Source organism: Lipotes vexillifer, unplaced genomic scaffold, assembly GCF_000442215.2.
Source record: "Lipotes vexillifer unplaced genomic scaffold, Lipotes_vexillifer_v1.1 scaffold218, whole genome shotgun sequence".
Classification (NCBI taxonomy): Eukaryota; Metazoa; Chordata; class Mammalia; order Artiodactyla; family Lipotidae; genus Lipotes; species Lipotes vexillifer.
The window spans coordinates 328,631-350,563 of record NW_006793696.1 but is presented as its reverse complement, the minus strand read 5'-3'; the positions used below and the strand labels follow the sequence as shown (position 1 = coordinate 350,563).

The 21,933-nt window shown below is 36.3% G+C and overlaps 1 protein-coding gene across 3 annotated transcripts in view; it reads right to left on the bottom strand.

The window, feature by feature from the left end:
• XIRP2 (xin actin binding repeat containing 2) overlaps window positions 1-21,933 on the bottom strand; it is a 297,042-nt gene that overhangs the window by 41,750 nt on the left and 233,359 nt on the right. For all 3 annotated transcript variants that reach the window (XM_007466561.1, XM_007466559.1, XM_007466560.1), the window contains 2 exons: window positions 5,115-5,275; window positions 166-303 (listed from right to left, as the gene is read on the bottom strand). In XM_007466561.1, coding sequence (XP_007466623.1) covers window positions 166-303; window positions 5,115-5,275 — 299 coding nt within the window. The remainder of the gene's footprint in view (window positions 1-165; window positions 304-5,114; window positions 5,276-21,933) is intronic.

Below are 21,933 nucleotides of genomic sequence, written 5' to 3'. Positions count from 1 at the left end.
GAATTAACCGTGATTTTCTAAAACATTTTAAAATTACAATTCTTGTTAATGAGTAATGAAAATAAATATACCACCAAAGAGGGCAGGGATGTGTGTTTTATATTAGCACTGAAATGAAAGCATTTCAACCAGACATGATTTATCCTTTACCAATAGTAGTACTACCTGCTCAGATCTGTCCTGGTGCTGGTATTGGTACTGAGTAAAGGTATTACAGGAAGAAGCAATTTTGTCCTTCTCAAACTGTTTCTTCACTCTGGCCAAACCTCCAGGCACTGTGCACATTTCTGATTCTTCCAGCATCTAAGACAAGAAAAAGGAAAGAAAAAGGAAATTTCAGCTTGACATCTTCTCAGGATGGGATTCTCAAGCTATTTTTAAAAAAATGGTTGATAATTATTGAGTGGTATATTAAAAAGATATTAACATACACAATTATTTCAGGAGGATCTTATTATAGAAAACCTTAATAAAAATAATTTCTCCATGTTGTTTTTTCCTGTATCAGTCTTTTGATATAAAGTCAGAAGGATCTTTAAAATATTGAGTTAATTTTCCTTATCTCAGATAGATTTTTATGTCTGGAGATTAGATCTGTTAGAATGGATTTCTCTCATAATACACAGACTAGCAGAAATTAGAATAATTGATTCAATTTTAATCCACAATAAAGTTGTCATTAAAATTCCAAATGTCTATATAGGTAACACATTATTAAGAATATTAAAAAACATTTGACTTATTCCAAAATGTATTTAAATCATTAAGGATGAACAAAATAGCTTTGAAGCTATGTTGGGGAGCATATTTTTATTAATATACATTAATATTAGTAAAAATAACAACTACTTAATACATAGTGCTGAGTGATTTTCTATGTATTTACATATATTATATCACTCGATGCTTCTCCATGTTCTGTGAGATACAGTCATTTATGGTGGGGATGTCTAAGTTTAGAAGGATTCAGGTCTATCATTGGCATTTTACAGATGAGAAAGCCTATTCCAGTAGGTGTCATTTAGAACAACCTGAATAACTGAGGAGTCTTGTCAGATATTATGCCCCTGTGGGAAGTGCAGTAATTCGAAGGCTTTGGTTTTGATGATTCAGCACATTCCCCAGCCTAGCGGGCACTCAAGCCCAGATGGGATGACAACTGTCAAGCAAACAGGTCCCAGGCCAGCCCACGTTCCTCTAAGATACATCCAGGCCCACCTGAAGCTGGGAGGAGACTCAGTGACACTTCATGCATAGGAGGTCTCCTGAGGTCTGGCCTGGTCCTGACATAACTCTGGAAGCCTTGAGACCTGAGAGTAATGAATGCCTGTGAGCTGAGGTTCCCATACCTTGGACTGTGGACTCTTGGGATCCTGAAATCTTTACCCAAATATGTAGCTCCTCAAACAAATACTAAAAAAACAGCTACTAAATTGGGGTTTTCCATACTCCAAAATACTGGAGGTGAAATTAATATTCAGGATTATCTGAATTACTAGCAAATACTCAAGTGATTGCTTTATCAAGTTCATAACCTTTCCCTAGTTACAGGGACTGCCAAATATTTAAGAATATGCACATTGACTCTATGGAAAGAAGGGATACATTCTATCAAATTCTGCAACAAACTTTACAAGTAAATCCTGGTCAATTACTGTCACTTGATACATGTTAAAGTCATTAGAAATTATGGCAACTTTTGAAATTTAAGATAAAGAAAGGGAAGGGTGAATTAAGGCTACAATATTTCTTTTACCCCCTCTGCCATTTAATTTACATAAATGGCCTTCCTCAATTGATCATATACAGATAATATATAAATATTAAATTACAGAAATTAAGGCAAATTTTGTTAAGAAGACACTTACTTTTTCCAACAACTATAAACAGTGTCCAAATGATGTGCAAATTAATCTGGTAAGCCTCATTAATTATGCTAACGAGTGGATACTTTACTAGTGTGTGCGTTTACACAAAAATATCAGTTCCTATACTGAACAGGTTGCATCTTATCTACTAAATGAATTAAAAAACAGATATATCCATTCATTTACTTTAGCACTGTGCTTTGGAATCAGATCATGTTACACAGGCAAAAATGCATACAGTTGATTATTTTTTTTTTTTTTTTTTTTTTTTGCGTTACGCGGGCCTCTCACTTTGTGGCCTCTCCCATTGCGGAGCACAGGCTCTGGACGCGCAGGCCCAGTGGCCATAGCTCCCGGGCCCAGCCGCTCCGCGGCATGCGGGATCTTCCCGGACCGGGGCACGAACCCGCGTCTCCTGCATCGGCAGGCGGACTCTCAACCTCTGCGCCACCAGGGAAGCCCCAGTTGATTATTTTTACTAGTAGTACAACCATGACCCCAGCCTTCCTGATGCTCCTCTCCAGCCTAAGGGAGAAAGTCCTTTGAGCTATAGTTTATTTAGTGATGGTGATGAGGTCTTCTTGTTCAGCTCAGCTTGGAAAGTTTACATATGTAAGATGGCAGGACTTACTCAAGGAGAAGCCTATGGCCATGAGCTGGAGTGATGTTTCTTTGCTCAGACTGAGATCACTTTGCCTTGTTTACCACCATGTACTAACATCCCAACTAATCCATGTAATTGTAAATGACCACATAACTTAGATTGCTTTGTGTCGAACCTTTTAAAAAATGTTTATCCTTATTCTATGTTTCTTATTCTCGGACACAGAAACAAGATTTGGAATTTAATGGATATGTCGATAATTATTCTATTAACGAGTTAATTTAAATACTTAATACAGAACCTACCTAATGTTATTTTAATAATAAGTTAATTTAAATACATAACACTGAAACATAGGTAAGTATATTCCATACAGAATCAGCAATTTCCTTTACAAAGAACTGTTCTTGGTTTGTACAGCATAAGAAAAATAACAATCTGGGGAGCTGGACAGACAGTAATTCTAATCCCAGTTGTGACACTTAAAACCTTGGGCTAGAGTTCCTGAACCTCAGTTTTCTTTCCTATAAACTGGGAATAGCAATACATTTCTCACAGATTTCTTGCAAGTGTTAAAAAAGATAAAGGAAATAAAACTGCACAGTACAGAACCTGTTATTTTGTTGCCTAACAAATGTTACTTCTCCTTTCTCCTCTAGGGGGCTTCTGAGGACCGATGCCTTTTCACAGGCAGGCCTTTTCGTTTAGGTTCAACAAAATGCCATCTGCCTGAGTCTAGGACAAAGAGAAACTGATCTAGGACAAAGAGTAACTACTTCAATGTGACTGAAATATAATGGATTCAGTCTGGGGCCAAATCAGTGACTTCCAAATTTTGCACATAAAATATTTGGTTTATCTGTATAGGCAGAAATTTGGTTATAAGCAGTTTCCATGATTTTTTGATTGAACAGACATTTGATGCAACTGACCAAATAAGGCAGTTATTTTGCTTTACTTTAGATATTTATCAGGATTTCTCTGAGACAATATGTGTGATCATTTTTCTCAAAATATTTATTAGCTTAGGGCCAAACCAAACAGTAGGGCACTTTTTTTTGGACCAAAGATGCTTTCTTATATAAGAGGAGGCAGTTGAATATAGTTGAAAGAGTACTAGAGTCAAGAGACTGGAATCTAGTCTGGCTTTGTCCCTGTCTAACTGCATGATCTACCATAAATCACTGCCCCTCAATTGTTTTGTCTGTAAATGGGCAGGAGAGAAGGATTATTAAATTCCTTATATGTAGAATTTCTTCAGAATAGCATTAAAATTTAAAATTTTTATATTAAATAGTGAGATAATTTAGTTTCCTTATGTGGCCAATTTAAATATTCTCCTTTTAGTACACTATAAATACGAATCATGCCTTATACAAATTTGTTTTATGGTATATTCTCCTAGTGTTTAGCAAGATAAAAGTCTTCCTAGATAAAAGATTGCTTACTAAACAACCAGTCTTTAACTGGGTATTTTCAAAATCAGCTTGTTTCACCAAGAATCATGTTTCCAATTTAGAATACTAATTTGTAGTAAAGTTCCTTAATGATCCAGCAGGGGGTGCTATGTAAGAAGACTGGCAGGAGGCGCTGGAGGGATACTATGTTTTGGAAGTGATGAAGTTACTTATGTCATTTCTGTACATTCATTCAAAATCTATGGTGTGCCTGAAATGTATTTCAATAACTATGTAAAAACTTAAATGTCATCTAGAATTGCAACATTGTTGATGAGTTTGGCACAGTCATTCTTGTCTCTGAATGATTTGTAAAGAAAAATGTTCAGAGTAGCTATTTTAGAATACCAGGCTTCTTGGCTATTCTCTCTCTCTCTTTCTCTTTTAGTTAAATGAACAACTTTGCTAATTTGGAGATTATAATTATAAAAGAATATCCTTATATTCCATTAAGCTATAAAGCTGCTACTGATAAAATGACTTATCAAATCCTGTGGATTGAAGGCCACAGAATATGGAACCCAACAAATTCTTTTGAATATGACTTTATTATGCATTCTCTCTAAAAACTGGTGGTCTTACTGAATCCTGCTGTTTCCTGTAATCATAACTGGTTTAGCAGAGTCTCTACATTGCTAATCTCCCTCATTTCTATGTTGATTAAGCTACTTCTAATGGATTTAGAGCATACAGAGAACAGAGAACAGCAAAAGAAATTATACTGCCATTGAATTTAAATGAACTATACATGAGACCAAGGAGGGCAGCATGCAGATCCACATTATTAAGATCCAAAATTAATTCCCAACCTTCCCAAGGAGAATAGCTATAGGTTAAATGATAATTATGGCAGTAGTAACACATTTATACAGTGCCTTATGGCTTACATGTAAATTATCTCTTTTACTCTTCACGGAGATCCTCTGCAGTAGATGTTTTTTTCCCATTTTTCAGTTAAGGAAACTGAAGTTCAGAGAAGGGTTAAGATAGTAGCTCAAGTCCACACAACTAATAAGTGGCAGAGCTGAAGCTTAATTTCAGATACTCTGGATTTGATACACACTATTTCTGTGTTTTTTCTACTTTATCCCATTGTCCAGTAGTATTTTATATTGCAATGTAAAGTAGGCATGTGAAAGGCAGACAAACAGCCTGACTAATGCAGAAGCACTAGAAGCAGCTTACGTTGGTGGAGAAGCTGCGGCAGTCACCCTTGGAAACAGCTGCCTGGTACCTCGCCATCCGCTCCTTCAAGGATACCACCTCCTGGAGGTCTGACACACCCTCTCTCTGCGCAGCACTGTCTTCTGCAAATCCACTCGCAGGCTTACTAGGGCCAGCAGTCACTGAAAACAAATGTAGCATCGTTTCAGGTTTTGAAAAGAAAATAGCATCATCTTAGGAACAGCGAAGGCACTTAAAACATCTGGTCTCGGAAAACAGACTGTAACATTCCATGGTATTTTCCAAGTTTCATGGTCACCCTCTTTTTTTCAAGCTTTCAAGCAAAGCTACAAAATGACTACACAGAAGCATATGCTTATGCAAACAGCAAATGAAAATATTGTCCCCACTCCTACTCCTGCAATTATTCTGATAAACAATAGGTACTTATTAAGAGATACATAATGTTAATGAACATTTCCTGAAGCATTGTGTTGGAGTTATGCTAAATGCTATAAAAGCATCATCTCATTTACTTCTCCAACATCCTCATGAGGTAGGTTCTATTATTTTCTAAAATTTATAGATAAAGAAAATGGAGAGTCAGAGTAGTTAAAAAACCTTCCCATGATCACACAATTAGTAAGTGTCAGATTTGGTGGTTTGACAAAATCTTTGGCAAGTCTAAAAATTGCTCTTTGCTTCTCTCCCTACCCTTCAACCCTCAAGGAGATAAATCTAAAATATGTGAATGCTATGAGAATTATAGACTGTGGATTTTTTTCCCTTTTATTCCATAGAGGCATATGTAACGTAAGAAATAATAGTCCCATTAAAAAAAAGCTTTGTCAGTTGTTCCAGAGCATCTTATATTTTCCCATGTAAGCCATCTACCTGACAAAAATACAGGGTATTAGGAATTACATACTTGCAAACAGAGCAAAAGACTGATTGCATGATCACAGAATAACAGTTGTTAGAAACAGGAATGTCTTAGAGCTGATATAGTCTCACCTAGTCTAACCAACTCCTTTTAGGCATAAGGAAACATGTCTAAATATTTCCTTCTGTGAAAGAAACCTAAGGATCCTCCCTGGTTAATGTGATGGTTATTTAGATATAGGTGCCAGAGTTGGTTCCAAAACTAGTTTTTCTTATTTTATCCAGTGTTCTTTGCTGTTATCACTCTGCTTGTTGGTTTACTATTCACTCTTAAAGAATTGTAATTACAAAATCATTTCAAGGGCTCCTTCTGGAACCAACCAGTATATGGTGCGTCTGTGTATATGTGTGTATGTGTGAGTTCTGATATGTTTATCACACATTCATACACCCCCTGCCTTTCACCTTAGGGCTGGTAGTCTTTTGTACTCACAGGGTTAGCAGTCTTTGGTATACTTTGTTATTTGAATCGGTTTGATTTAATTACAATGAACCAAGTCCCAGACAACCCCAGGTAACAGACCACCACCAAGCTGTTCCTTCCTTGCCCTGTTCTCCCTACCCTTTTACCCAGTCGCCACACTGAACCATCTTATTACATTGTTTGTTCTTTCTATTAGCTTCTCCAAGATTTCTGTACACAATAGCAGTTGAGAACAACTACTGCGACCCAGGAAAAATTAAAAATCATTTGTTTTTTGACTCCCTGAGTATTTGCTTTTCCTTAAGGACTTCTTATTCAGTTAAATTTTTCATTTATTTTAATAAAATTTGTAAATATATTTAAAAATTTTTAATATTTATTTTTTGTATTTTATTTCACACAGTATTAAAGGAAAAAAATATAAAGGAATAAGACATTGTATCATATGAATACTGTGATTGTAGAAACTGATATGTTCACAATAAATGTCAGTTAGTTTTTAAAATTCATCTGTCTTCCAAAACCTCATATCTACACAAAGGTACACTCCTCCAGTTGATCCTGATAAAAAGAGATTTCCACCAACTACTGAAAGTCTTTCACATGCTGAAGAAAATATATCTTTATTTTCCTCTCTGGATTATCTATTTGCACAGATGAATTCCGTTTATGTTCAGCTGTACTCTTCTTACTTTGTTGTAAATGGTCACTATATAAATTTTATTGAACATGAACCACTGAAGTTTTTCCACATTAAGATATAAATTTCATTTTGCACATTATTAATTAAAGATGTTACTCTTTTATTAATCTTAACAGAAAGTCAGCAGTTTATTTTTGCAAAAATTTGCAGCGAGTATTTACTTTCAAAATATTTCCAAATGATTTTTATCATTTTCATCCTACTGGGAAATGCCTAAGGTTAATGGTCAGGAAATCAGTTGCCTGAGTATTAAGAGATTTGGATTCCATTGCCTTGTAGCCTTTTATTCTGATCACAGAAAAAACATTACATTTTAATCTCTCTTTCTCTTTGTGTCTCTTTTTCTCACTCTCTCTCCTTCTCTTTTTCCCAACAGTAACTTTGCCTACGCAGGTAGGGTCGTGGAACAGAAAACCAACCTTCAGCTAACAAACTGTGTCCATGTTGTTTCTTAACCTCCTAAGTCAGTGTCTTTCAATTTCCTCATCTGAAAAACAAGGTGATGTTTCCTGACTAGTATACTATAAGGCAGTGCACCTATTTGTTCCTATCTTGATGCTGATGACACCTGATGTAAATTTGTAGGGTTGATAAGACAGTCCCTTACTTAGGGACTTAGGGATGTGCGGGGAAGCAGATAGGAACATTGGTCGCCTGACCTCACAATGTGCTATTTCAGAAGACTTGGATGCAACTGAGATTGGAAACAGTGTTTAATGAGTCTAGGGTAACTTTAAAGAGAAACGTAACACAGAAGAACAAGTTGGGTGTAAGACAGAGTCAAGGATGCAAATTGTACAACATGGGGAATATAGCCAATATTTTGTAATAACTGTAAATGGAAAGTAACATTTAAAATTTATATAAAAAAATTTAAAAAGCAAATAATTGACTGAAAATAATGATGCTACTGACATCAATAAATAAGTCTATAGAATAAAGTAAAAAGTACTTTGACCTCTTTATTTCACTAAGAGAACACTTGCTAATATCTGAGTTGTGAAGCTGATATTTGCTCTGTCTGATTTACAGTACAGGTGTAAGCAGAGGTGTGTCTGATTTCCTAGCCGTGGTGAAATCAGAAGAAAGGAAAGTTATCCAAAGTGAGAAGAGAACTAAGGGTATTGAAGGTTTCTTAGAAGAATTAAAATACACATTGAAGGCAGTTAACAGAGTAATATATGCTGCAGAAGAGAAAAACCAATAACATACTAACAACAATGTGAAAGAAGATGACAAAGATAGAGAACAGACAGCAAAATTCACACTAGAAGATAGCAGCATTTCTGTGGGAGGGAGGGAGAGTGGGCAGAACAAATGAAATACAACAGAAGAAATTTTTGCTGAAGATAAAATTTGGGCATAGATATAAAGTATTTACCATAATATAGGAATAAACTTAATTTTAAAACACCAATATATCAGTAAATCCTAGTAAAACATTTCAGCATCAAGGAAAAAGATAAGTTCTACAATTACCCAGACACATGAAGAGTTTCTGTGATGAAGAAACAAAATTCAGAAATGCTGAGGTATCTCCTTTATAACACTGAACACTAAAAGCAGTTAGAGAACTGATTACTTGTTACTGAAATTTTAGTTTTGAGGACTACTCTATGTGAATTCAAGTTGTTACTCATGTGAGAAGTCAGCAAAAAGCCAAACACAGTCCATTTAACAAAAGTCAGCCAAAAAAGAAAACAAAGAGCCTTAACAAAGAAAACCAAATGTGATAGTGTAAAACCAAATGTAAATAAACACGGGTCAAACTTCACCCTAAAAGACAAAGGCAAATAAATCCAACCATATGCCACCTGCAAGACACAAAATTTAAAAAGAAAATATTGGTCAAGAAATTGTGAGGCAAAAATAAATGAAGTTATCATGACTATATTCCTTTCATGCAAAGCAGCATTAAAGACAAAATATGTTAAATGAAATAGAGAGCTCTTCTGTAGATAGAAGATGCTGCCCCACTATGAAGTTGTAACAATGATGTGACTCTACATGCTGACTAGCATAGTACAGAAACATATAAAGAGCATCCGTAACAAGAGGAAGGATTTTATGGGACTGTAGTCACTGTGGATGACTTTAACTTTCTTCCATCTTTGCCATATGAAACTTCAAAAATAAATTATTTGAATTATATAATTAATAAGGTTTATTTTAATATACTTATTCATTGTTATTAAATAAATATTGATTATCTACAATAAGCATAAGACACATTCACTATGCTCCAGAGATTTCAGTCTAGTTGGCAAGAGAGACAGGCAATTATAGCCCAAGGAGTTTATGGTTTTGCACCAGGTGAGTTGGGAGCCTACGGGGGAGAACCTAATCCACCTGGGTGTGTCAGTGAGCTAAGTGTCTGGAAGGCATCCTGAGAAGTGGAACATTTGCACTGAAACACGAAGGAGTTGGCCATGTGACTATGTGGAACAGAGACCAATGCAGAAATGGGAGGAAACAGCAGAAATACCAACAAATCATGTTGGGAAAAGCAGGTAATGATTTTGAGGAAAACATTCAGAGTTCCTCACCACACTGCAAAGTACACACGGAGTATTAGATAAGGACTTAAATGCTTTTTAAAATGATGAAAAATTCTTAGAGAGATATAAGTAATTCATAAAATGATTTTAGTTGGACTTTCTAAGCATGAAAATTCAAAGTGAAAAAATCTTTCAAAAAATTTATATGGCAAAAGTAAAATAGAAAAGGGACAATTATAATAAATAGGTTGAAGTGTTAATTTTCTGTAAAGAATATTGGTTGGGAAAAAAAACTAACGTTATTGAAAAGACAGATAAAGGACTTAAAAGAATGATTCACAAGTAAAAAAATAATAGCAAATATGTATAAAGTGCATTCTATGTGCCAGACTAGTTAGTCTTTTTAATGGTCTCAACCACCCTATGAGGTAGAGACTATATTTATTTTTAATCTCCATTTTACAGATAAGGAAACAGAGACATAGAAAAGATTGTAAAACTTGCTCAAGATCATGTGGCCGGTGAGTTTCAGAGCTGGAAGGGAAGCTAGACAGTCTGGCTCCAGGTTCTGTGACTTAAGTACAATTCTATGCTACATCTCAAGAAGTTCAAGAGTCCAAAAACCAAAAGACAAACCCAAACAATCACTTGCTCAAGGAAACAGATGAAGGAAAATTCAAACAACAAAAAGATGCCTTTTTTGTTGTTAACTGACTCATTGCCCGTGCAATAAAATATATACAATAAACAAATAGTCCTGGATAACTAATCCGATGTATAAGTATGACTCAAAAGAAATTGTAAGGTTCAATAGTAATTTGAACTCTCGAGCAGAAAAATGAGAATTTAATGATTCTTTTCTTGGAAATTTTCTAAAATCAATTCGAGAAGCCTTTATTTAGTCCAAACTAAAAGCCAGGCAGAGAATGAGCTGGGGTGTCACATGCAAGCCCACAGAGCTGATGCAAATATAGATGCCAGCTTCAAGGAGGCAAGCGTACTTTTGGTGACATATCAATAGCCTTGCTATTATATTCTGGATGCATTATAAAGAAGTCAACTGCTTTGAACTCAGAAAATTGATTGAGAACTAAATTGGGAGAATGACGAACTAAATTCTATCAAATCTAAATATATGATCTATAACACAGCTCGGATTTGTGTACAGCATATCATACCGATGGACATACCATAGACTCAGAGCCATTAGCATGAATAAATTTTCTATAATTTATAATATTTGCATATCCCTCAGCTAATAATAAAATTCATGTCTTTTAAACATTCAGAATGCTGCTGCCAAGTCAAATTTGTAATCAATTTGAGTTTTATATATTTTACCCTCATTTGAATATTATAAAGCCAAGAAACGGAGAATAAAATGAAAGAGCAAGTGTATAGCACAATCTTGCATTAATTTAAAGTTTTAAAAAAACATGGCGAGGAAGGGCAAGAGAAAGTGTATGCCATGATGACACGAAAGCTATACTGTGCCGTCCCTCCAGCATACGAACCCAGTGAATCAGATTCCACCTTTTAAACTAACTTCCCTATGGTCCCACTCCCCCAAAATGCATTGTGTCGTGTGTACTACTGTCACCTTCCCCCAAATCCATCCATTCATCTGATTAGCATGATTTATACATTAACAAAAACAGATCATCTCTCAGGGTAATAAAAAGGATTAGTTCTTGCCTCCTTACTACATCTTCCATAACCACTATTCTCCTAATTCACCGGGCACTGGAAGAGATCCTATACATCCAGTTGCCTGACAGAGGAAAACGACAAGATTTAGCAATGTGGTAAACAAAATACTGGTCCTCCAAAGATGTGCACACCCTTATTCCCAGAATTTGTGAATATGCTACATTACATGGCAAAAGGGACTTTGCAGATGTGATTAAGTTAAGGATTTTGAGATGGGGAGATTATCCTGGATTGTCCAGGTGGGTTCAATGTAGTCACAAGGGTTCTCATAAGTGAAAGAGGGGCAGGAGAGTCAGAATCAGAAAGGAGAGGTAATGACAGAAGGAGAGAGAGAGGGAAGAAGAAAAAGAAGAAAAAGAAGGAGAAAGGGGGGAGGGAGAAGAAGAGAAAGAGGAAGAAAAAGAAAGAGAGAGAGAGAAAGAGAGATGCGTTGCAGAATCTAAACTACTGGCTTTGAAAGTGGAGGAAAGGTCCCATGAGTCTAGGAATGTAGGTGGATTCTAGAAGCTGGAAAAGGCGAGGAAGGAAACAGGCAACCTCCCTCATAGAGCTTTTAGGAGGAGTGGGGCCCCAGCCAACACCTTGATTTTGACCCAGCAAAACTCATTTTGGATTTTGGATCTCCAGAACTATAATATAATGGATTTGTGCTATTATAAGCCCAATTGTTTGTGCTTACAATTGTTTGCAGTAATTTGTTACAACAGCAACAGGAAACTAATACAAACATCCACTGTACATACACATATACCTGACCAAGTCAGAAATCACTACACAGTAAATTCTTCTTAAGGCATATTTCAGTTCTAGCTCCCCCTAATCTCACAGATTCATATACACAAACTACCCTGTGATGGAAACATCTTTGAATTTCTTTACACCCCAAAGAATAAATGTCCACCTACTTATAGATAAGACTCAGCATAAATGTCCATTTAGATAATAATCTCTTTGAGTAACAGAACTGCCATTTCTAATTGTAGTAAATTTTTCTTATATAGACTTGTCTTCTGTTTTCTGCAGCCCCTATCATCTCACAAGAAGTGCTTCTGTTACGAGAGCAGTTATAAATGTACAGAAGTTAGACAGAAATTAAATAATCATTAGTAGGTTAATATTGCTAGTTTGGGCATATTTGAAAATTCAATCATATTGCTATTAAATTAATTAATTGCTTCATTTAGTTAAGGAATTGGCCAGTTAAAAAATCAATAATTGAATAAAATGACTTAAATTCCTTTGAAATAGTCAAATAAATTAAAACTATTAAATGCATATTTTTACAATGTAAGTCTCTTGTTAGACACTTCCCTAGCACCATCAGACTTATGTTGCATTATAACAATGATAACCATCTGTTAATGAGTATCAATTATGCATTAATCATTTTACATGTATTCTTACACATCTAGATTTTACATCTAATTCTTATAACAACTATATCTGATGGGTGGTATTATTTCCAGTTTACTGTGGTGAAAGTAACATTTAAAAAGGTAAAAATCATATAGTAAGTGGCTCAGTTTGGAATTAAGTTCAGGTATTTCTTTTTTTTTTTTTTTCGGTACGCAGGCCTCTCGCTGTTGTGGCCTCTCCTGTTGCGGAGCACAGGCTCTGGACGCCATGGCCCACGGGCCCAGCCGCTCCGCGGCATGTGGGATCCTCCCGGACTGGGGCACGAACCCGCGTCCCCTGCATCGGTAGGCGGACTCTCAACCACTGCACCACTAGGGAAGCCCCAAGTTCAGGTATTTCTGAGTAAGTACAAGGCTATTTAAAAATTAAAAAATTAAAAAATTTAAATTTAAAAATTTAAAAAAATTTAAAATTTAAAAAAATTTTTCATTAAAATATAACATTATAAAGTAAATTTTAAATTAAGGGTATGAATTCTCCTTTCTGTTTCCTAAATATCTACACACAAATCCTTTATTTCAGTGTATATAGGGATAAATCAAAGGGAAACCAATAAGTTGAATTTCTATGTCTCTAAGTGAATCCTTTTTTGTCCTTATAAGCTTGAGTTTAGAATTAGAAATCAAAGCAAATTTTTCAGTTATATTTCTTTGGTCACTATAGAGATCAAACTTGAGATGGGGTTAGGTATTGATCCAAGCCTGCAGGGAGAGAGACAAACTTTACTATAAGGGAAGAAAAATGTGAAGCAAGGTCTACTGTTCTCATTTCTATTGATTTGTTTTGCCTCAAGGCATGGGAGGTGGTGGCATGCTTCCATCAAAGTTTCCTCTTGTTTAAATCTGCATCCCAGGTATACAATAAGAGTATTTGATAAATTCTCCTCTTAAGGCTTTAGGCATACATTCAGTAAACATCTACTACTCATCTACTGTTGACCAAGCACAGTGCTCAGGGCAGGGCACAAATTACTCACCATTGTATTTAGTCCTGCTCTACCTGAAAAGAGAGGAAAAGAAAAACACCAGAGAGATCCTCAAGAAATACAGTATTCTAAGTGTTAATCTGGCCTTATCTCTAAAAACAGAAATACAACAGGTTGCACCATTTCAACATGCTGATTTAGGAACAAAAAATTTCCCAGATGGCTGGCCCTGCTAAGGACCAGCCTTTCTGAAAGACATACCAAATGGAGTCCTTTTCTGAAAGACATACCAAATGGAGTCCTCCTTAGGTGGGGAATCCTGAGGAACTTGGTAGCACACACTCCACAACCCCATCCCCCAAATCACATTTATTTATACTGAGATGAAACTGAATTAAAATAGATCAAGACCAATCAGATTCGATGGGGTTGAAAAGTCCCTCACATGTATCCTCACAGTGGCTCAATTTCTCTTCAGATTTTTCCCCACTTAATCTAGGCAGTGAGTAGCTCCCTCTGCTGTGCTTTCCCAACATTTAAAAATTACACTTCTGTCTGTATTACTTGCTACTTTTTAGTGTATCATTGAATCTCTCTGTCTTCCCTTCTTCTCTCACCTTCCACCCACATGCATGCTCCTCCAGCACAGGGTTAAGTTCATTTAGGAAACCTGTTATACTCTGGTTTCTGTCTTGGTTTCATCCCGCAGTAGGCAGACCCACAGGGAGATTGACCATCTACTCTGGACCCAGAAAGTCCGATATTTATTCTATCTCTGACACTTACTTTTGACTTTAAGCAAATTTCTTAACCGCTCAAAGTCTCCTTCTTCTTAGCTATAACATGAGAATGATACCAGAATCTGATTGCCTGTGAGGACTGAAGGAGATCTTATTAAAGTAAGGGGTTTTACATAGTATCTTGCACATAGTAAATAATATATGCTCACTAACTTCCAGTCACCTTAGGTGTTATTATATATCCTAGGTATTATTTTCCAGATAATCTGACTTGATACAAGTCTGAGATAATAAAAGTTATGAAATTTTCCCAAATCTCAAAGCTAGTAAGTAGAAAGGATAGGACTTGACTCTGGTCCATATGAATCTAAAGGCTATAATGATATTCCATTCCTCTTTATAAGCCAAGTATCTGCCGTGGTGCTTGAAACAAGGAGAACGCAATAGATTGTGAAAGAATAGATAATTACAGTAAGAGATTAGGGCAAGGAAGTTGGCACAGTCCTGCTCATATGGCCATAGGAATGGAGAAAATATATATAAAAGAGAAGAATGTCAGTGTATATGATATCAAAGTGTTAGTCTATCTGTGTTTTTGGCACTAGCCAATGAGCTACTAATTTTTCACCATCAAAGAAGAGGGCAGTCCCCTGAAAATGTAAAGTTCATGAAAATCACCCTAGTATGGCCCACTGTAGGGACAGATCTGCTCCTTTTCTCCCTGCGATGGTTCCTCATGTTTTCCCCTGATCTCTGTTTTTTAGGTAAAATCATGACACCATGACACAAAGTTATTCCCATTTTTCATTCTCCTATAGGGTCTCTGAACAGTGGGCTTGGCACAATGAACCCTGGCCTGGACCAGTCAGGCGGGGATGACTGGGCCGCTCCCTAAGTCTCTGCTGCCCTTGTCACCACCAACCAAAGGCAAAGAAGAGAAGGATCCTGGATCCCTCACTTATGATCCATTCCACGGTTGCTCTACCAAGTAGCTCTGCATTGCTAGGCACCTCTGTACCCCTACTAAGAACCTTATTTAGGTGTTTGATAACTGCTAAAGGAAGAGGTGTTTTAATATTTGGTTAGTTTGAATATAGGTATTCTTTCTATTTAATCTGTGTATTCCTTCTGTTTAAATTGATTTCCATCCTTTTTTTCCTAAAGTCTCTGTTCTAGAAAATCTCCAAAGTTGGTATCATTCTACATTATTCACCTCTCCCTAAGTTGTTACCTCTTTGATATAACTTCTTTTTCTCACTCATTATTTCCTAATAGCTTAGAATTTGTCTTTCCCTAAAATAATCGACTTTTGCTTCTCATAGGCTTTTAAAAAATCCATACAAAGTTAGTTCATGTGTACTGAACTGTTTCGTTTAGTTCTAAGTATGCTGTTGTCACTCAACAGATCAAAAATAAGCAACAGTAATAAAATGCAGATGAACATTTAATAATTTGCAGCTTTGAAAAACATCTTCCCAGCATGCCTACCTTTAAGTTGTTTGAGCGTGGGCAGGGTAGGAAAGTTACTTAGTTACTATTACCTTAAATAAGTTCTATGCTAGCTGCAGTCTGGAAAAGCCAGACGTTTCCAGATCCATTTTTAGGAATTCCTCAATTCTTCATCCTCTTTCCGACTTTCACCTCTCCATTAAGGTTAGCATCTGAGATTTATTCTGACAAAGGATATTAAAAGAAAGCAAATCACTAAACTCTGACTCTCAATGACTTAGACAATTAATGCTATGGCAGCTTCTCTCTTACTAATCATTCTTTTCCTTTGAATAATAAAATGTATTTAATTCAGTCCACCTTTTGTCTTAGAGAAATTCGGTCTTCAAATTTACACAGCTCTTTTCAATGACCTTAAGTAAGTCTTTATTTAAAATGCTTTCTCTGCCTAAGTCCACAAATAACAGCATACTTTGATATGGTTTTCTTTTGAACTTAATGGCTGATAGACTTGATCAAAGAAAGGAGAGCACACTAATTCCATATACTTTCTTTACTGAACATTATCTGGAAAAGCTAAGCAATCAAGGAGAAAAGTGAAAATGCTTAAATAATGCAACATTTTGCTTGCTGAATAAAAGACGCCTTTGGAAGTAAATTCACTCTTTCAGAGCAGTGATGTACTTAGAAAAATTCTACCTCAAGAAATAAACACTTGGCAAACGATGTGATCTTCAATCATTTAAATGTTTCCTGGGTAGGAAGATAAAACTGTGAATGTTAAGCAAAACTATTAAGAATCTGTTTTTCTTACCAAAGCTCTGGTTCTTCTAACATGCTCTAAAATGAAAGGTAATTAGCACTTGTCAAATGTTTGTACTGTCACAACCCTTTTCTGATTATTGTCCCCCGTAATTGCAGGGGACACTAGATAGTGCTGTATACACTTTGAACAGTCTTTTAAATTTCGTACAAGGATGTTTATAAATTAAAGCTATAATGATTTTAATATATCAAAACTCTGAATCAGCCAGGTGCTGGGTTACTCTCCCTGTCACCATTAGCATGACCTAAATATCCCCTGCATATCAACACGGACTGTAATTTCAAAAGGAAGAGATGATGTCAGTTTCCTAATGATATGCTGGTCCTAAGAACTGTCCAAAGAGTGGAAGTAATTTAATAGTCTTTCCTGCTTAAGATACACATGGGATACATAGTTAGTCTCATCATCGCTTAATTTATTTATAGTTACTTATCTTAAAAAATTTGGCATTGGCATTTGTTTCTTTTCCCTCAGATTCAAAACCTAATCCTGTAAGTGCCCCGTAAGTGGAGGAACTCAGTTTATGCTGCTTATTTCACTCCTGTTTTTAGAGGGTGTAGTGGGAAAATCAGTCTTTAAATGTTATTCAGATTGAAACTTGCTCTTTTCCACGCACATTAAGACAGTAACATCTGTGAACAGCAAAGAATTTAATTAAAACTTGCAAACAAAATTTTCCTAGACCAATGGTATTTAAACTCAAGTGTAGTGGAAGGTGAGAGGAGGAAAGTTGTGGGGAGTGAAATGTAAGAAGCAATTAAAACTATATATTGGGCTTCTTTGTAAAATTCCATAAGAAGCTAGGCTTTCACAGCTTTAAAATAGAATCACTTTCCAAGACTACTCCCTTTAGGTACCAAAATCCTTAGGCAGATGGACAAATCACTTCATCTTAGTGTGACCTCCTACCGTTTTAGGACAACTTACCTAAAAGGGAACTCAGACTCTAAAGTTAAGCATCTCCTTGTTTGTTTTTAAAGATTATTTAAAAAATTTAGACACCTAACTATAACTACAGGTTATCAACCACTAGCCAGGAACTCAGCATCAGTCTCCATCTCTTAAATCTTCTAGTAGCCTGCATAACCACGTCCACCATGATTTCAGTCAAAGAATCTCTCAGTTTCATCAGTTTACAAAATGGCAACACCCACATTGTGAATATGAAAGGCTGGCCATCACACAGTGGCCAGAAATGCTCCTTGTGGGCCCTTATGTGGAGGTAGAAGAAATATAATGCACCTCTAAGCATGACATGCTTGTGCTTTCCCTAACAATGAGTGCCAGAGACTTTCCTAACATTTTTGCGGAACTGGTTATTCAATTTTTATTATTACCTAAAATTCCTAGATTGCCAAGAAGCAAACCAACAGTTGAGATGAATACGGCCAACTTCACAGGTATTTAACATATAACATCATGACTTGTACACAGTGTATGCCCAATAAGCATTTATTGAATGAAACTGCCTTGCAAAAATACTGCAAAATTCAATGCCCATCTTTTTATGGTTCCTGTTGACAGATTTTAATTTCTCTCTCGTACTTCTTTTTAAAGAGTAGAAAACAAGTTCCAAATTCTGTAACAGAAGTTATTTAAGCAGAGAAGCAATGTGAAATTTGGGATTAGAGCTTCTGGGAGGGAGCAAAAATAAACTTCTTGCCTGTGAACCTGTGAGTCTGCCACAATGAAATCCAACTCATCCCCCAAAATGCTCAGCGGCACACGACATGAGCAGGTGAAAAGTAGAACTGCACAAAAATGTGTGTTTGGAAAGTGAAACTAGTCAACTTTGGGCTTTCTGCCCAGTTTAATTTCTGCCAGAAATTCTCCTGTTATTACATATTTGCAGAAAGAAATTAGAAAAGTGTTATAGCTAAAAAATTTCAGATACATTCATATCTCTATCGCAGTTTGGCCCAGAAAAAATAACTAGCTTCCCCAGGCCAGTGGGCAAGTACAGGACTACGGCTAGAACATGGAAACACTAATACACACACACACACACAGACACACACACAGACACACACACACACACACACACACTTTTCTTTGGAGGACCATTTAATCACAAGTAGTATCCTACTTGTTTTATGAGATCTAGGAGGAAGACCTCAGTAAGTTTTCAGAGTGTCCCAGTGCAGCTCCGAGTTGAAAGTCTGCCAAGGAAAGCAGATGTGACAGAAAGCCCCAGGTCCCATTCACCAGCAGTGCAGGGCCTGAGGAAAATGTCATAAAACTCATGGAGCCTAACACTTGCCATTATAAGAAATATCTCAGAAGGAGGAATTAAAAATGCTGATGCTTTGCAGCATTCTCTGCATTGTTCTTTATAAACTCTCAAAACTGAGTGTGGAGTTGGTGAGTAGCTTAGACCAGGAAAAAGTAACTCTCATCTACCTATGTCTCCTGAAAACACACACACACACACACACACACACACACACACACACACACACACAATTCTTGACACCCAACCATATATATTTTTCAGGGCTCCATCCCCAGTCTTCTGTTTCTGCCTTATCACACACACTCCATCAGTTCTCAGCTTCATCCATATTATATCAATGTACATGTCTAGTAACTAAGTCTTAACCTTAACCTTGACAAACCTTTTAAAATTCAACATGGCTTTTTAAAAAACATATTACCCACAAATTTGTTTCCATTTTCAACTTTTCCAGTGGTATATTAGAATAGAGAACATCTGGGATTGTCAGGAATAACGGTGAATGTGATATGCAGTCAATTAAAAGTGAATAAAATGATTGTTGGGTATTAGCATATATGCAAAACCACAGACCTTTAAATATACATATTTAAATATATATATAAATATATACACCTAGGCAGCCTGGGAATGGGAGCAAATACATCAGATTATGAGGAAAATGTTGAACTGGCTTTTGATGAGGTAGATTTAGCTCAAGATCATGGGGACAAATGAGATGGGAGGTCAGTGAAAGCTCTTCTCTTGCAGCTGACAACGGGGCCCAGGCATTGGGGCATTGGGTGTCTCATGGTTCCTTTAAGCTTTAGACCCATCCCTAAAGCCTGGAGTCAGGAGCCCTTAACACCAGGCCACCAACACTTCTGAACTGTTCTTGGCCTTGGTTGAAATGGGTGCCCTAGTCCATCCTAGGCTCCATCCTGTCGTGTTCCTAGTTCCCCTTACTTCTGACCTTGTGATTTATTTTCCCGCTTAGCTTCATCCGTCAAACCTGATGCATTGTACCATTTCACTGGCTCATAAGCTTTTGCTTTCTCTTCCATTATTGGATTCTTCTTTGCCTTTTCTGTTTTAGATTCTCCTGATAAACAGTCTGGTACCACAGACTGGTACCACAGTCTGGTACCCACAGCCCCATCTTTCACTGCCTCCCTCCCCAGCAAGAGTCCTCCTTCCATCTTTACTCAGACACTGTGAGTGGATCCAAAATACAGAGAGATGAGGCAAAAGAGGCAGAGAGCTGAGGGGCAGGATGTGCTGAGGATGGGAAGACTACGCTGTGGGTCAAGACCAGTTGTAGTTGAAAAGAAAGAAAACTGTCATCTAAAAGAGTATTCTGAGAGTCCAAGAACTAACTCAAAGTGATGACAAGGTCTATTGTATGGCTGTGAGCAGCTCCATCAGAAAGGAGACAGAGTCATTATGGTTGAAGTGGTTGAAGAGTTCCGTTTCTTGAAGTAATGTGATGCTGACATTAGTGAGGATAACTGAAAAGTTCTTAGTTTCAAGTGTTGGAAAGATTATAATAGAAAAAGGGTATTTAATAGCTTTCTACAACTCCAGAGAGGACAGAAATTTAATTTGAGCTCAAGAGTGAACCTCTGAAAGGGAAGGATGCCTTTAACAAGAGAACAACCTATTAAATCAGGTAGATAATTTTCTCTCAAAAGGTTCTCATTTAGTGTGCTGTTATTTTGAATGTTCAGCATCTAGGATAACTTGGTACTTTCTATTCTTATCTTGCTCTCTGGGGAAGATGTAAAGGTTATTATATTAGTCTCGTATATTGAACAATAATAATAATAATGATAATACAGCAAATGCTGATGTAGAACTTACTATGTACCAGGCTCTATTGTTTTAGTCATTTTACAAATATGAATTTATTTAATCCTCAAAACAACCCTGTGAGATAGATTTTATTATTATCTCGATTTTTAGATGGGGAAATAGGCACAGAGACGGATTAAATAATTTGCCCAGATTCAACCAGCTGGTTAAGTGTCAGAGCTAGAATTCAAACCCAGGTAGTCTGGCTACAAAGTCTGTGTTCAACTAATAAGGGTTTACCTGACAGTATTTTCTGGTTTCCTAGTAAAGTGTTATGTGGGTTTCCTTTGGAATTTCTTCTGGCCCTGGGAGATGATGTTTCTGTGATTCTGGTAAACTGAGGACACTTCATACATCTTAAGGATAGTGATAGCTCTAGGGTTAAGTAATATATTCCAGAGGTCTTTACTAGAAATGAAATAAAAAAGAAGGAAGGAGAAAGGGAGAGAGAGAGAACATACCACATCATTTGTGAAATCTTTCTAATTTCAAAAAGTATTCAAAAAAACTTTCTAATTTCAAAATGTAAAAATGATATCAATAATGAAATTTTATATGTCAACTCCTGGAACTCCTTTTATATAGCTATCTATGGGAGAATAATCCTGTAGAAAATGTTTATTATTGTCATCGTTATTATAAAGATGTAGCTTTGCACTTTCTCAATACAAATGTTTATAAAACTCTGTCAGGCTCTTTATGCAATGTTACACAAAAGGTAAAAAGAGGTGTCATTATGGATGATATTGTGGTTATTGGATGTTGTTTGAAGACTACTCATCTTTCTTTGAACATCTAAATGGACTTTTAAAATATGAAAGAAATGGAGAACAATATGGAGGCATAGGTAACACTGTGCTTTATAGAAAATAATGTATACATACACAGACACACATATATACCCACATATATGTATATATGAGCATAATGGAGCACAAATTGAAAGAGATGGTAATAATATAACATGATGACATAGTCGAGAAGCTGGGGCCAGTGGGGCTGAAATGGTGAATTAAATGAAAAGCAGTGAAAATTGAAGTTTGCAGTAATTTGTTGCTTCTATTTAAAGGGTGGACTGTTAGAAACTATAAATCGTAGTTTTGCGCTGACAATTGCAATAGCTGGACTAGATCTTTGTAGGGAA